Raw genomic sequence first — 15,784 nt, 5'->3', positions numbered from 1 at the left:
AAAATTTTAAAAAAAAAACCAAGAGGCTAACAAGTCTTCCAAATATCCTTATAATAAAAAGTGGGGTAAGCGGGGTGGGGGGAATATTGTCATTATGTTACTTTGAAAAAAATAAGTGACAATCTATTGATAAAACAGAAACAATGTATATTGCATCTGAAATTAAGGTTATTATCAACAATGGATATCGATCTTTTAAGCCACTTAACCAAATCAAAAAAACAAACGTGTTTCAAATAACTAAACAGTCACAGAAAAAAACCACTCCATACCCAACAAAATCAAATTAATTTGTCAAGGGAAAATGTAATGGACTAACATGTTATGGTCTTTTTCAAAGGTCTATTTTAGACATAAACCAAACTCTCTTTAATTAAAACCTTTGCTTATAAACATATTTCCTGAGCAAGTAAAGCCTAACAAATCCAATATGAGTGAAACCCTGTACCCTGGAAACAGAAAGGAGCCCCGAGTCATTTACAATAGAAGTTTCATATAACCTTTCATCACTCCCACCACAACAGCAAACATGCAGCTTAAAGTGAAAGCTTTCTAAATTTAGATACCTTCAAATAATGCATCTCAAGTTGTATGTGAAGGTTGAATAAATTATTTATTAAGTCTCATCTTTAATAATGGGATATCATGTTTAACTTGTAATCAAAATGGAAAGAAAGTTGTTATACCATATATTACTGTACCAAGACTCAGAGTTTCCAATCTATATTTAGTTCACATTAAAATGGAAGCAAAGACGCAAACCAAGCTAAAAATAAAATGTTCTACAAAGATGAGATTTTTAAATGGATTGAGATCTAGCTTTATTTGGTCCCTTCAATGCTGATCGCATTTCGCAGCACCTTAACTTTGCAATGCTATGCAAACCATTTTCCATTACCTAGAAAAGTAATCAGAAACTGAAGTCCATAAGAAAATCCATGGGCCATATACTTCCAGCACCTGATTGTACACAGCCCACAAGTTAAGAAGGTTTTTACATGTTTAAATGGCTTAAAAAAAAAAAAAAGAATATTTGTTAACACATGAAAATGTTATGAACTCAAATGTTAACATCCTTAAACTTTTATTGGAAGAGATGGTCAGAAAGCATCACCGACTCAACAGACATGAAATTGAGCAAACTATAGGAGATGGTGGAGGACCGAGGAACCTGGCATGCTGCAAGCCATGGGTGTGCAAAGAGCTGGACACAATTTAGTGACTGAACAACTACCCACATATAGACATATATCCCATGACAGCCACTCATAGGTATATTCAAGTACTGCCTATAGATGCTTTTATACTATAGCAGTAGAGTTGAGTAATTCTGACAGTCTATGGCCCACAAAGCTTTAAATATTTACTACCTAACCCTTTATAGAAGCCTAGACGAATGTTAATTACTTTTGTAATTCAAGATATCTTCCTGCTCATCACCTATCAAAATATAAATATTCCTACTTGCCTTTCACATCATAGTGAGTTTCTGAACAATACACTTGTTAATATTACTTGCTTTATTACTAATTAGCTGGCCTTGTTTCTGTGTCCCATATTATTTGGATCATTACCCAATTCAATGTTTCCACATAGAACTGTGGCTAGGTCTTAAACAGTATTTTCTAATCTATTCTGTTTCTGTTTCAAACACTGGATATGAACCAGCAGAACCTACTAATGAGCTGCAATCTACAATTTGAAAAACACTGAGCAAGTCTTCCCTACTCTACTCTACAGAAGGTTTATGGTGAAAGATAATGTTTAATTGCACAAATTGCATCTCATAAAGCAGTGAAAAATACAAATCAATATTTCCATGTTGATCATGCCTTACCATAAAGACATGAGTTTATTTATACATCCTTCAAGTTAAAGTAAAACCAGGTTTTAACTGAAGAATGTGGTGGTTATTCTTTTACTGGGCAGAAAGAGATGTCCTAATACAGGTATAGTGTTGCAAAGTTCTAAATATCTTTCCAGTGTTTAGGTATGTTTTACCTAAATTTAGAAACTCATTTATGGACATTAAAATTAACTGTAAGACATATAAATGTGGAAAAAATAAGTGAGAGCATAATAAAGCAAATTAGGAAGCATTTTTGATACATGAAGCTTCATGACCTTAGCCAAGATGAGTCAAAAAGTCTTTGAGTTGGTTCCTATTTGTTTTTACCATTTGGCTTATGACAGTTGAACAATTCTAGTCTATAGTCCTGACCAAGGTTCCTCCAGCCATTCACTGCAAAATGAAACACTACAGTATTGATGGGCCAAGAAAAAGCTAGCCAAGTGACCTTCACACTCATGTTCAAAATTAAGCTGTTCTGAGTTTGTATTAGTGCTGCTCCAGAATGTCTCACGCCCAGTAAACACCTGTGAAGTTCTCTACAACAGTACATCTAAATGCAGAATCAACCTTCTCCTTGAGGCAAGACGAAGAATTTAGGGATAATAGTCAAGGGTAAAGAGAAAGGAAGAGATCTGATGAGTTACAGCTCCCTTTAGTTTCCCCAATCAGCAGTACTTAAACTTCTGTATACAAGTGATTTATTTCCTTTGAGGAAATCGAGGCAGCCATAAAATTATCTAGTGTTTAGCACCTGGGTAGCTAGATGAGACTACCTGAAATTCCATTTAGCTGATAGTTTGAGGTTCCCTGGTGGCTCAGAGGGTAAAGCGTCTGCCCACAATGCGGGAGACCTGGGTTCGATCCCTGGGTCGGGAAGCTCCCCTGGAGAAGGAAATGGCAACCCACTCCAGTATTCTTGCCTCGAGAATCCCATGGATGAAGGAGCCTGGAGGGCAAGAGTCCAGGGGGTCATAGAGAGTCGGACACGACTGAGCAACTTCATCTTGGACTCTTGAGAATCACTGTGTGTATGTGTTAGCCACTCAGTTGTGTCCAACTCTTTGCAACCCTACGGACTGTAGCCCACCAGGCTCCTCTGTCCATGGAGTTCTCCAGGCAAGAATACTGGAGTGGGTTGCCATTTCCTTCTCCAGGGGAGCTTCCCAACCTAGGAATTGAACCCAGGTCTCCTGCACTGCAGGCAGATTCTGTACCATCTGAGACACCATAGAGAGAAAAGTGGTGAAAAACAGAAAATGAGAAAAGTAGGCGAAGAGATAGCAAGGACAAAGAAACAGGAGGGAAAAAATGGGAAATGAAAAGAGGAACAAAGAGTATACAATACAGGATTGAGGAGGATACTAAAATGTACATGCGGATTTTATTAGACCATACTAATTCAAAACGCATGCCAGTCTTATTTATTCTTTACTTAAAAAGTATATAGTATCCACTGCAAAAAAGCTGAGATTGCTGTTGTCTTAAAATAGCCCATATTTCCTTTCATACGGAGCTGGTTAATTAAGTGATGACATAACATGCTAGGTTAAACCATATGAGATTTCCCATATGGGATCATTTTTTCCCAGCTTTATTGAGGTCTAATTGACAAGTAAAATTGTATATACTTAAAGTAATTAACGTGATGATTATTTGATAGACATATATATTGTGGAATGATTACCACAATTAAGTTAATTAATATATCCATTACCTTACAGCTACCATGTGTGTACCTGTGTGTGTGTTGAGAATACTCTGCTATTCTCTTAGCAAATTTGAAATACACAATACAGTTTTAGTAACTACAGTCACAATGCTGTACATTAAATCCCCAGAAGACTGTCCTCTTAGAGTTGAAAGCGTGTACTTCTCCCCATTTTCCTTACCTCCCAGCCTTACTCTCTACCATTTTGACCTGCTGACACTGTAGTTTCACTGAGCTCAATCTGATATAAAGGAATACTTTGCCATCATCAGAAAGAATAAGGTATCTGTACACAAACATTAGAGAAATGATCTCCATATTATATCCCCAACAAACAAGATGCAGAATGTGTACAGAATGTTCTCATCAGTATTTCTAAAATACTACATATTTAAGTGTGGGTGTGTGTTAGTTGCTCAGTCATGTCCAACTGTTTGTGACTCCATGGACTGTAGCCTGCCAGGCTCCTCTGTCCATATGAGTCTCCAGACAAGAATACTGGAGTGGGTTGCCATTCCATTCTCCAGGGGATCTTCTCAACTCAGGGATCAAACCCAAGTCTCCTGCATTGCAGGTGGACTCTTTACCATCTGAGATACCAGGGAAGTCCATATATGTATACACATATATATTCTTTTATGTGCATAGAAATTTTCTGGAAACACACAAACTGTCAACAATTGCCTTTGAAATAGACTATGAGGTCTAGTGTGGGAGGGAGATGACTTTTCACTGGATGCCATCCTATCACCAAATATCCTCTCACACTATCTGAATGTCTTACTATATGCACACTTTACTTTTTCAATTAAGAAAAGTCTGAACACTTTCCAAATGCCACAATGAAGGTTCTTCACTAACACTCAAATTATTTAAAACATTAACCAGCATTTACCACAAAAAACACTTAAAATAATGTAATGACTTAAATTAGTGGTTATTTTTCACTCCAAGTTAAACATCAATCAGCTTTATGATCCTAAGGATTTTAAAGGAAACTAAAAGAAGTAGTGCATTTTAATCATAATACCCATATATATGAAGCATTACATGAACATACATAATGTATACACAGTCATTCAAGAAATAATGTTCAACTCATCTGTTCAACTCACTCTGCTGTAGGCCCTTAGTATGTGCACAAGTGCTTTCCAAAGAGACAGCGTATATTAACATACACAAACATACGTAAGTATGTGGATATAGGCACACAAATTATATGTTCCTGTGCCACATATACCATTCCAGACTGCTATACACCATAACTGAAGGTGCTATCAGTAACCACAACCTGTCAGACGTAGTGATCCCCTGGTTTATCTTCAGGATGTATGAGCTCCTGCTGTCTAAAAAATGACTAAGCCTTGGGCTAGTCCCAGGGCCGCCTCCTCCAGGCTCTCCCACCTCACACACCTGTGCAGGGATCAACAGAGTGTCGGTCCTTTTCTAAAGATCTTTTCCCTCAACTTTTATCTGGATCATAACTGAAGACTGGAAACCAACAGTTGAATTTAGCGGTGCTCCTTCCCCCCACTGCTCTGCCTTCATCCCCGAGAATCAGTATGATAAGAGATGTTAACTGCTGAAATTTGTGGCAGATATGAACAGTCTGGAGTGGGCGATGGGGCAAGTAGGAAGGCCAAGAATCAGCAGTTTCAGCCAATTTAGGCCCTGATCGCATGTGTCCATGTATGATAATGTTGATGAACTTGTATGCACTTGTATTAAGCGAGTATAAAAAACACAACTTCTGAAATTCAATACATTTTTGGTAATTTAAGGAACATTTCATTTAATGATCATTAATTATCCCTAATCATGGCAAAACATTAGTGTTAAACACTTTTGTTAGAAAGTTAAATGGGAAACCAACAATAAATATGCTTCTTGAATTGACTCTCAGTCTTGATATATAAGCTTTTCCCCAAATCACAGAAAATATCAAATTTAAACAGTAGCTATCATCGTCAGTTCAAGTATCTTTCAAATTTTAGTGGTACTCCCAACAAATTTGTTTTTTATTTTACTCGGTTCAAATTAGCGATCTCTCTAAATTTTGTTCCAAACAGTATAAATTTACTGGTCAATTTTGATGTATACATGGAATACAAGTATACATGGAATTTTAACCATTTCAGGTGAATATGTAAATGCCACTTTAAACTACCTGTCATTTTGCTGATTATCAACACAGTTTTGTGAACTTTTTAAATTAAGATTTCAAATGTTAAAGACACTCTCTGTTAGGAAAGTCCCTATTTTATTTAGCCTTAATCTTCTAAAAATACATTAAACTCCATACCCTTAATTTATCACAAATTTTATTAAATTAAAAATGTCACTATTAAAAGCAGTTACAAGATGTGCACTTAAAAATGAAGCAGTCTTTGACTCTTCACTCAGTGAAGATTGTTAACAGTTGTGTATGTGCTTACACATATTTATTTTAGAAAATAAGGAGGCAGGCAAGTGCAAACATGAATCCACAGGCATATAATAAAACTTCTATTTTCATATGTGGGTCCATTAACCTTAGAAAACAAGTTCTCGTAAAAATAGGTATAGAATAAATTAACTTCTGCACATTTATTTTTAAAGAGCACACAAATCTAAAAATTTTATTGGTTCCCTTTTCTAATTCCTCCTTAAAGTCGCCCAGTGATAACAGACTCTCCACGTCATAATTTCTAAAATGACCCAAATTTAGAATATATAAGTAATGTTTAAGTTGCAAGCATTTGAAATATATATATTATGTAAAATCAAATTAAAACTCTCAACTTGAGCCCTCACAGGTCAGTAGCACTAGCTACAGAAAGAGTAACACAGCTTGCGCATCTCCATATACCACAAAGCAGTTACTTTTCAGTATTAAAAATAACCATGCGTGTGTTGATAAGATCTGAATACAGCACTTAGTGGAAACCTAGGACTCGAGGTCTCTGGTTTGTGCTGCGCAGGGTACGAGCATCATTTACCAAAGGACAGCAAAGGGGCAGGCGGGGGTCACCTCCCCATCCTCCCTCTCTGGGAGGGTCAGGAAGCGACAGGCTGCTGCCCGCGGGAAGAGAAGGTGGCGAAGGTCACAGCAGTTCTGGCTGGCCTGCCTGCACTTCTCTCCCTGCAGAAGGTCTCCGCAACCACTGCTCGGCAGGTAGGACCAAAAATAATAAAACACTCTTTTTTGGATCCCTGAGCGGGAACTCTAAAGAGCGTTTCGGCTTTTTCCCACGCTGCCTGGCTCCCCGGGAGCCCACCCTAGAGGCCCCAGCATTGGGGCCTGGAACAGCTCCCGCGGGCCCCGCCCCCGGCCCAGGCCCCGCCCTCACCTCTGCGCCCCACGCTCCCGGGTCCAGGCCCCGCCCCCGGCCCCGCCCCCGCCCTCACACGGGCTCACCGAGCTCCTGGGCCCAGGCCCCGCCCCCCGGCCTAAGCCCCGCCCTCACCTCTGCTCCCCACGCTCCCGGGATCCGCAGGCGCGCTCCCCGCGCCCGGGCGCCCTCCGTCCCCTTCCCCGGCCTGCCTCCTCCCGCCTTCCCCGTTGCTCTCGGCCCGCCTCACCTTGGTGCGGATCTGCCCAGAGGTGGACACTTTGCGGATCAGCTTCTGGGGTCCCTCCTGCTCCGCTTCGCTGTCGGACGAGTCGTCTCCGGGCCCCGCCGGGACAGTGGCGGGGGTGACCGTGGCGCCTGCCGCTCCTCCCGCCGCTCCCGGGGGGTGGTGCTGGCCGCCGGCCCCGGCCATCCTGTCCGACTCCTGCGGGAACACAGCCCCACCCGGCGGGGGCGGCGATCAGGGGCCGCGCTCCGCTCGAGCGGGGCCCGGAGCCCCGCGCCGCCGCCGCCATCTTCACCCCCCAGCCGCCCGCGCCGGGGAGGGGTCGCCCGGGAGCCCCCTGGATCCCGCGCCCGGCCGGGAGCCTCCGGGACCCCGCGTCCGGCTCCGGCCGGAGCAGCGGCCGGGGCGGGGCGCCGGGGACGCGGACCCAGGCCCGCCTGGGACCTCAGCGCGCCCAGCCCCCGGCGTGCTGTAGGGCTCCTGGCCCGGAATACCACCGGTGCGGGTAGCGGTGATGGGAGCGACGGAGCGGTCAGAACTACGTCCCACGTTCCCGAGGGTCTGGGGTCCCCAGGGTGAGCCGCGCAGGGCGAGAGAGGCGCGAAACCTCCGCACCCCCATTCCCGCAGGCCCGGCCGGCGGCGATGCTTCCTCCCTCCCTCGGTTCCCGGGCAACCGTGGCAAGAATGGCCCCGGGAGCAGAAAGGGAACCTGGCTTCCTGCCAGCTCCCCTGGGTGCCCCCGCCACCCTCCCCAACCCAGGATCTCTGCGGAGACACTCGGGCCTCGCCACACGGTCCCCGCGAGTACAAGTCCCCTGCGGCCCCGAGATGGACAGGCGCTGCCCCTTGGTGGGTCTCCGGATCCCCCAGTCCCTCCGTGATGAAGCGTACCTCTCCCGCCTCCGCCCGGAGGTCCGGGTCCCGTCGGCTCTCCGGACCGTGGCCTTCAGTTTCTGGCCCACCCCCACCCCCATCCGGCGCACACGGAAGAGAAGAGCATTTTCCGGGAGGCTCCACTCCGCTCGGAGAACTTTTTCGTTCGGAAAGAGCGATCCCTTGGGCTAACAGGAAACTGGCAAGGGCGTGGAGAGCGCGCAGAAACCAGCGAGTTACACGCAGCCCGCGACGACGGCGGGCAAGAGAAAGGTCTGAGCTCAAGCGCCAACGGGGGACTGCCTAGAAGAAAACAATGCGCCGGAGCCTTGCGAACGCCAGAGCCCAAGCACGAAAACACTGGAAGGTCCTGGGAGAGAGCCACTCCCTAACCCGGACTGGAGCGGGAGGAAATGGGATCAACAGGCGGCAGCCACCGCTCACAGCTCGTCCCCTGCGAGCTGGTGGAGCGGACGCTTGGGAAACAGCAGCCTCGCCTTGCCATGTGCACGCCTGCTGTGGGAGGGCTTCGGGGAGAAGAGACTCAAGTGACAGGTTCCTTTTGTCATCCACAGGAGATTCCAGGCTGCTGTTAAGCTGTGTGTTTAAGTAGGGCAAAAAGCCCCTGCCACACCATGGAGTCTTCACACTTCAGGAAAGCATCCAGTCTCTTTAGCGTGGTCGCGCCCTTCAAATTCATTCGAACTTTTTTCAGTTGACATGACCTTTAAAGGGTCCTCCAGAATAACGAGGGATGTTTTGCTTTTTTTTTTTTTTTTTTTTTTTGCCCTTTTTTTTTTTTAAGTTTAAATCTTACTGTCAATAATCTGATGCTGTGACAGAACTAACAGTTCTAAGAGATTTTCATAAACAATCTACAATCCCCATACCACTGTCTAGCCACTAGGCAGATTAAATTGATTGAAATGTAAAATGTGACGGTTAATTCAAATGTGGAACGACAGGAGACTGCTGCCAGGTATCACTAACTAGTAAAGGCTACTTCTTGGGCTCTGTGGTCTTCTTTAGGAAGGGAAAGTAGTTGGGCAGAATAAACTTTAAGAACACTTAAGGCGCCATAAAAATGCAAGTCTGTATCTACAGAGAACATACCTCTGACAAGGGCATTCTTTTACAAGAAAAAAAAAAATCAAAATAATGGCCTTTATTCTAACCCAACTGTTTGGTCACTGACAAATCCAGTGGTCTCACAAATCGAAAGAGCACCTAAGTCAATGGCCTTTTGAAAGAATAAACCTAGTTCAGACCTTCTCTTTTAATGTAAAGAACCTGAGGCCCAAAGTCACAAGCAGGACCGAAGTCAAAATCATGTGTCTTATTCTAATGTTCTATTCACATTACCACACCACACAACAAAAGTTGATTTGTCCATCATCATGCTTCTGTTCACATTTAGGTTTAAAGTTTTATATAAGTAATGTTTTCCAAAATCCAGGCAGAGAGTGAAACAGAAGGGCAAGGTCCATTGTTTTATGTCCATGCCTATTCTGTGATCTTAAGAAGAGGACTGAAAACACTTCTCACTCTCATTCAAACATTGATCACTTAAAAATATTAAATAAAAAAGTAAATATATATATATATAAATAGCTTCACGTGCAAAAACTGGGCTATTAATACCTCAAAGTAAAGGTATTCATTACTTCATGAAAAATTAACCTGCTACCCCTGCTCTTCAAAGACTCTTGTAACAAGTTCTAAAATTTGGTTGTGACTTTGAAAGCACAGTCAGTCTTCACCCGCCAATGTTAACTAAATGATCCCTGGTCTGCATTTTCCTTAGCACATACTTAGAGTGAAATACTGTATAAACAAGTGAAGGAATGTCGCATCATTTCCCACAAAAGGTAGCTCATGAAAGATTCTCTTTTCTCCAGTCATCTCTTCTGAGGAACTACAATCCCTAACTTAAAGTAGCTGACCCACTGGCATCTTCTCAAGTCTTATCTGTAAATTAGAAATTGCCAGAAGGGATATTCAATCTGTACACTTTATATCTGCAATGCACTTCACTTCCCCTAAAAATATAATAGCAATGTCAAGAGCTCAATATGTACAACCATTTTAATGTAGCTCAAAATAGCAACTAAAACAAATTTCAAATATGTGGCATATTACATTATTTCTTTAATTTAAAGATTTCCTTGAACTGTTTGCCTTACTTGGTGTTTTCAGATATTCAAATAATTTCTTAGATGCATCTTACATATTTATCTTATTATTACTTTGAAATCTTTGTTTTGAACATAATGTATCACAAACAAACTATTATAAGCTTGGACATAAGCCACATAGACACTGCATTCAGAAAGAAGTGGAAATAGAAGCTACCACTAAATTATGTTTAGATGTCTACTTAAGAGGGCTTTACGTTAATATTATGTCATAAAACATGAAGTCTACAGTAGATTCTGAAGAACCAAAGTACAGAGGCACTTTAAAAACATGTTCTAAAACTCACATTCCTAATTAATGGGAGCCATACAAAGAACACTGCAGGTTGAACAGGTACAGATCTGCTTTCATGCAAACTTTAAAACAGCTTCCATAATACACTACCTATTCCGTGTTTAGAATGTAACACCGAAAGCTTCATTAAAATTCCCTTGTTAACTCAACGAAGAGGATTTTGAAATGACAGTAATCATATCAACTCCATGTACATATGCCCATCCCTGCACCTAAGGCACACAACTTCGGTCATCTAGACTTCACACATAAATATAAACTCTCATTTATGTGTTGGCCATTTTTCCTTTGAAACTCTTCTCTCCCTAATTTTTCAGTGGTTCTGAATAGCTTCATCAGAGCCAACTAGGTAACAATCATTTGGAAATAAAAATAAATTTTAATAAGTAAAGGGTACTATAGCATCCCAGTACTGTTCAAGAGCTACTCTGTAAACACCCTCATACTCTGCTAAGTTCTGGCAAGAATTCTATTTACTTTCCCACAGGCTATTATCTACGAGGACTACTTGGCTAAATATCTTCCTGAACCCACCTATTACCACCACCAAAATATTTTTTAATTGGAAATTTAGGTAATGCCTGTTTCCACTGATTTGATTACATTCTAAAGCTAGCATTAAAGGAAATACACAGACACCTGAATGCTAACATTTCTCTTCTTGCAGGCCCAGTGCCCTCAGTGGGGTAATGATAAGGTTAACAGTTTATTTAAATACCCTCCTTTAATTAAATAATTTCATTTCATCTCCAAGTAGAAAGACCATCCTGATGGCCAGCAGCTGCCTCGCTGCTCCAGGCATGAGTACATTTCAAGCTAGAGGGGCTGTTCTCTTTACTAGTACTCAGCATCGATTCCCGACATGATGTTAACTCTTCTATCTGAATGGTTCCATGTAGAATCATATCATGTTTTGGGACTTGGCAAAAAAGACCAGAGAAAGTATATCCTTACATGTATGCTGTTATTTACAGTAAGAAACAATGCAACAGGATCTGTGTGCTGTGAATATTTCCTGTTCGCTCCTGAATATTCCTTTTCATAAATGTAACTGAGTATACTTTTATGGTAAAGTATTAAAGTAGCCTGTATTGGAATTCAGAAAAAAAGAGATTTTAAATGACAGCAAAATGGAATCCAGGTCAAAGCAGATTTTTTAACCCAAGGTCTTTGAGGGTCAACAGACTGGGCTATAGGAACTCTGATTCCCATGAAATTTTATTAAATTTTTATATGTATGTTGCATGGGTACATCTTGGAAAGACAGTCCATAGCTCTGATTAGATTAATAAGGGATCACTGATCCGAGAAAAGTTTTTGTAGGGAAATCTGTCCTTCAACATAGATTAAGCTGACATTTCCCCAGTTAGCGCCCCATGTCTGAAATAACTGACATTTACATGCATTATTTCCCCTACTTTACCCGGTCATTTTTCTTGTCCACACCACTATTCAGTAATTTGGATAACTTATCATTTTTAAGAAATTAAATGAGAGTCCTCTTTACTAGTTCTTAGACTTCATGTCAGACATGGACAGCCATGGGGTTTCAAATAAAATCACTGTGTCCAAAGGATCATTTTATGCCACATACACGAGATTTCTGATGATTTTCTTCTTTGAACTGTTTTCTTTTTACTCTAAAATAGTAAAATGTATGAAACAAGACATTCTGTCTACTTAAGAATGAAGGCTCTGTGATGATTTAAGGGTTTGTGTCTGTGCAGTTAACGGCTACATTCAACAGTCCTAGAACATAGTAGGTGCTGGATAAAATACCTGTTGAGTAAATAAAAAGGCCCACAGAGTTTAAAGAAAATAAACCTCTTTTTTTAAAGGAGAGTTATGCAGACTGGACAAAGTGTCACAATTCACTCACATATTTCTGTTTGGGCTCTAGTTTTAAAGGCTAATAAATGAACATTTTCATTTTTGTCACTTGAAGGAAAGCAAAAATAAAAGTTTTCCTGCCAAAGTAGCTGTGGCATCAGCATCCTACAGTAAAATACTACAACTGGGCATTTTTCATTGTGATTGCTGACTCCAGGTCTGCAAGTTCATAAAGGACTTCCCAGGTAGGAAAGTTTAAAACTAAAAAAGTTACCAAAACAGGTCACTGAATTTAGTTTTCAGGGATCTTTGACTTAAACTCCAAAACCGAACTGTATTTTGAATTTCAGGGATATTTTAATCCTCAGTAATACACACAACGTAAGAAATAAGAACAGACGGGCAAGCTAATAACATGTTCAACTTTATGAAAGCAAAGACAGCTGCAGATACAGACGGATCAGGGTTGAAGGACACTCCCGAAAGGTCGGGAAACAGAAGGCAGAGGAACTTGGGCAAAGGAGCCGGTAAGGTACACATTGGAAACGAAAAAGAACCAACCCTGGCACCTGACCTAGAAGCTCTCAACAGGCAGGGGGCCAGCCTGAGCAGATAATGCGGGAGTCCCTGGGAACACGGTGAACAGAACACCGGTGAGGCTTTTCAAAGAGGCTCCAGAATATCACCCAGGACGGAGTACCAAACATCGAGGCAGGGCGCAGAGAGCCAAAATTCGATGCCAGGGGAAAAAGGCAGCCCACACAGGATTACAGAGCTCTGACCGAGACGGGGATTTCGGGGTAGAAACACTGCAGGGTGGTGAGGTGGTTCTGACTGACTGAGTTGCAAGAAAGAAGTTGAAAGAGTTTGAGAGAATAGATGCGAAGACCCCCCTCTCCCCCGGGCTCCTGCTCGTTACCATCGCACATACCAGGCACATGTACTGGCTACTCGGGTCCCTAAAATTACCCAACCTCCGCGTTTTATGGGCGGCGAAAAACCTAGGCGAAATCAAGGTCAGCTTCCCGCTTCACCCCTGGCAAGCCCCCTTGACCCTCTAGAAAAGCCCGGGGCTTTAGCGGCGAGCCAGAGTCGGAGGCGTGGTTCCGGGCTTCAAGCCGCGATGCGCCCGGCCAGCGCGGGTCCCCGGGAACCTGCGCGCCCAGGTGATGGGCCAGGGCGCGGTCTCGGGAGGGGGGAACGCGGGTCTCCTCCGAGCCCTGCCCGCCGACCCACGGTCTGGATTTCTCCTTTCTTCCTCCGTACCTACCCTCTTCGCTCTAAAATCAAGTCCAAAAAAAAAACAAAAAGTTGAGAAGTCGATGAAGCACGGAAATCAAACGGTGCTCCGAGGGCCGTGGTCCGCGCGGGTCGCCGGCGGCCCCCCTCGGGGAAAGCCTAGGCTGGCCGGACAAAGGGGCTCCGGGCGGCGCGCGAGGAGGAGCTGGGGCGGCGGAGGAAGCGCGGCCCCGGCTGGGAAGCAGCTGGGAACCTCATCCCGGGCCATTTCCTGAACGGAACCCGGCCCGGGCGGGAGGGAGGGGGACGCGACAGAGAAGAAGCGGGAGGGGGCGGGCGCGGGCGCGGTACCCACCGGTTCCTCCCAGGTCGGGCTGCGGGCGCCGGGCGCGGGGCGCACGTGCCGCGGCTCCATCGCGCCGGCCCGCGCCCGCCGGCCGCCCGCGGAGTGCGGACCCGGGCCCCCCGCCGCCGCCGGGGCCGCTGGATGCGCCTCCCTCGCCGCGGTGCTCGCGGCCGCCGCCGCCCGGCTCCCAGCCACCGGCCCTCCCGCCGTCTCCGGCTTCCGCCGCGCTGCACTCTCCCGCCCCCGCGCCGGGCCCTCCGTCCACCTCCTCCTCCTCCGCGGTCCAGCGCCGCGCGATCCGCTCGCCGCCGCCGCCGCCGCCTCCCGCGGCCGCGGAGTCCGCCTCCCGCGCCTTCCTCCGCCCCCGGCTCCCTCCCCTTTTCCTCCCCGCTCCCCGCCCCGCCTCCTCCCCACCGCCCCCTCCTCCCGGCGGGCGGCCCGGGGCGCACGTGACCCCCCCGGCCGGCCTTATAAGGCGCGGAACCGAAAGCGGCCGCCGGGTGGTGAGGGGCGCCGGGCGGCCGCGGGGACGCGAGCGGCCTCCCCACCCCCCCACCCGGGACCGGGCGCCGAGCCGCCGCCGCGCGCGCGCGCGGGAAGAGCGGCGGGGAAGAGCAGGGAAAGCCCGGCTCGGCCGGACGATGCGCTGGCGATGGGAGCGGCAGCGACCGCGCGTCCCCCGAGTCGCCTCCAGCGCCCCTGTCCCCACGTCTCCCTCTCCCGGTGCCCGCAACCCGCGCCTGCCTCCCTCCCCACGCCGGCGGCCCGCGCGCGGGCACCTCCCCTCCTCCGGGCGCTGAGGCTTGAACCGAATCGCGTTGGACGGTAACCGACTTCGACAAAGCGAGGGAGATCATTGCATTCCAGAGCCGGTCTTGAACCAGCTGCGCCAGGGATGGTTTATGCTTTGTGACACTAAAAAGCCTTGCAGATGGGTTAGCATCTGCGAGAGGGGTTCAGCTTCAGGGAGTACTTTTGTTTGTTTGTTTGTTTGTTTTTATGCCTTTTTAGTGATTAACGGTTTCAAGGAAAGAAACCCGGCTCCGGAGTGGATCTGCCTTCCAATTAGATTGCTGCCTTCAAATTACGGAAAGGGAATGGCTCGCAGTGAGCGCTCAATAAATGACATGTCTCCTGGTCCCAACCTTTGAAAACAACCTTTCAAACAGCGTTTCTGATACTCTTATGGGCATCGGAGAAGGTTTCAGTCTATTTCCAACCCGAGAATGGCTTTGTTATTGTTCAGTCCCTAAGTCGTTTCTGACTCTCCGCGATCCCCATAGACTACAAGACGCCAGTTTCCTCAGTCCTCCACTATAATCTGGAGTTTGCTCAAATTCACGTCCATTGAGTCCGTGCTGCTATCTAACCATTTCATCCTCCGCGCTCCCTTCTCTGTTTGCCTTCAGCCTTTCCCACCATCAGGGTCTTTTCCAATGAGTCGGGATGGCTTTTCACGTATTCCCTCACCTGGGCTTTCAGGCTCCTTCCATCAGCATCTTCCCAGGCCCTTCATCATGTAAAACATATAGGCACATTTTAAAAACAAACTGAAAATTTCGAAACACTTCCTTGATCCAGTCTGGATCCTCCAGTCCCCACCTCCTCACAGTCAAGCTCTTTGGGAGGAAATGCCTGTTTTTATTATTCTTACAACCCTTTCTTCATCTACCACTCATTCTTTCCTGCAACCCATCTCCGTGCCCGCCATTCTTCCAAGGCAACCCTGACAAAGGTCCCCCGTGCCTTTGTCAAATTTCCCTGACCCACTGGGTTGTTTCCCTGCCCCCCAGCACCATTTGCTTCTTATTTAATGTATCTGCAATATTTGTCACTTGGAGGCCAGACTTATGTCCTTGAAACTATCTCCTGCATTGGCCACTGTG

General features: G+C 45.5%; 1 protein-coding gene across 7 annotated transcripts in view; it reads right to left on the bottom strand.

Moving 5' to 3' along the window:
- Window positions 1–14,217, bottom strand: part of DGKH (diacylglycerol kinase eta) — a 216,703-nt gene extending 202,486 nt beyond the window's left edge. For 4 of the 7 annotated variants that reach the window (XM_043478232.1, XM_043478234.1, XM_043478231.1 and 1 more), the window contains exons 1-2: window positions 13,908–14,051; window positions 7,122–7,316 (exon numbers count right to left, since the gene is read on the bottom strand). In XM_043478232.1, coding sequence (XP_043334167.1) covers window positions 7,122–7,316; window positions 13,908–13,967 — 255 coding nt within the window. In that variant the 5' untranslated portion in view covers window positions 13,968–14,051. Of the gene's footprint in view, window positions 1–7,121; window positions 7,317–7,733; window positions 7,792–13,907; window positions 14,053–14,163 lie in introns of those variants that run through there. The other 3 variants (XM_043478236.1, XM_043478239.1, XM_043478235.1) reach the window with 3 other exon arrangements.
- Window positions 14,218–15,784: the final 1,567 nt, after the last annotated feature.

This window comes from Cervus canadensis, chromosome 9 (genome assembly GCF_019320065.1).
Source record: "Cervus canadensis isolate Bull #8, Minnesota chromosome 9, ASM1932006v1, whole genome shotgun sequence".
Taxonomy (NCBI): Eukaryota; Metazoa; Chordata; class Mammalia; order Artiodactyla; family Cervidae; genus Cervus; species Cervus canadensis.
The sequence above is the reverse complement of the archived record's forward strand: the minus strand, read 5'-3'. Positions and strand labels throughout refer to the sequence as shown.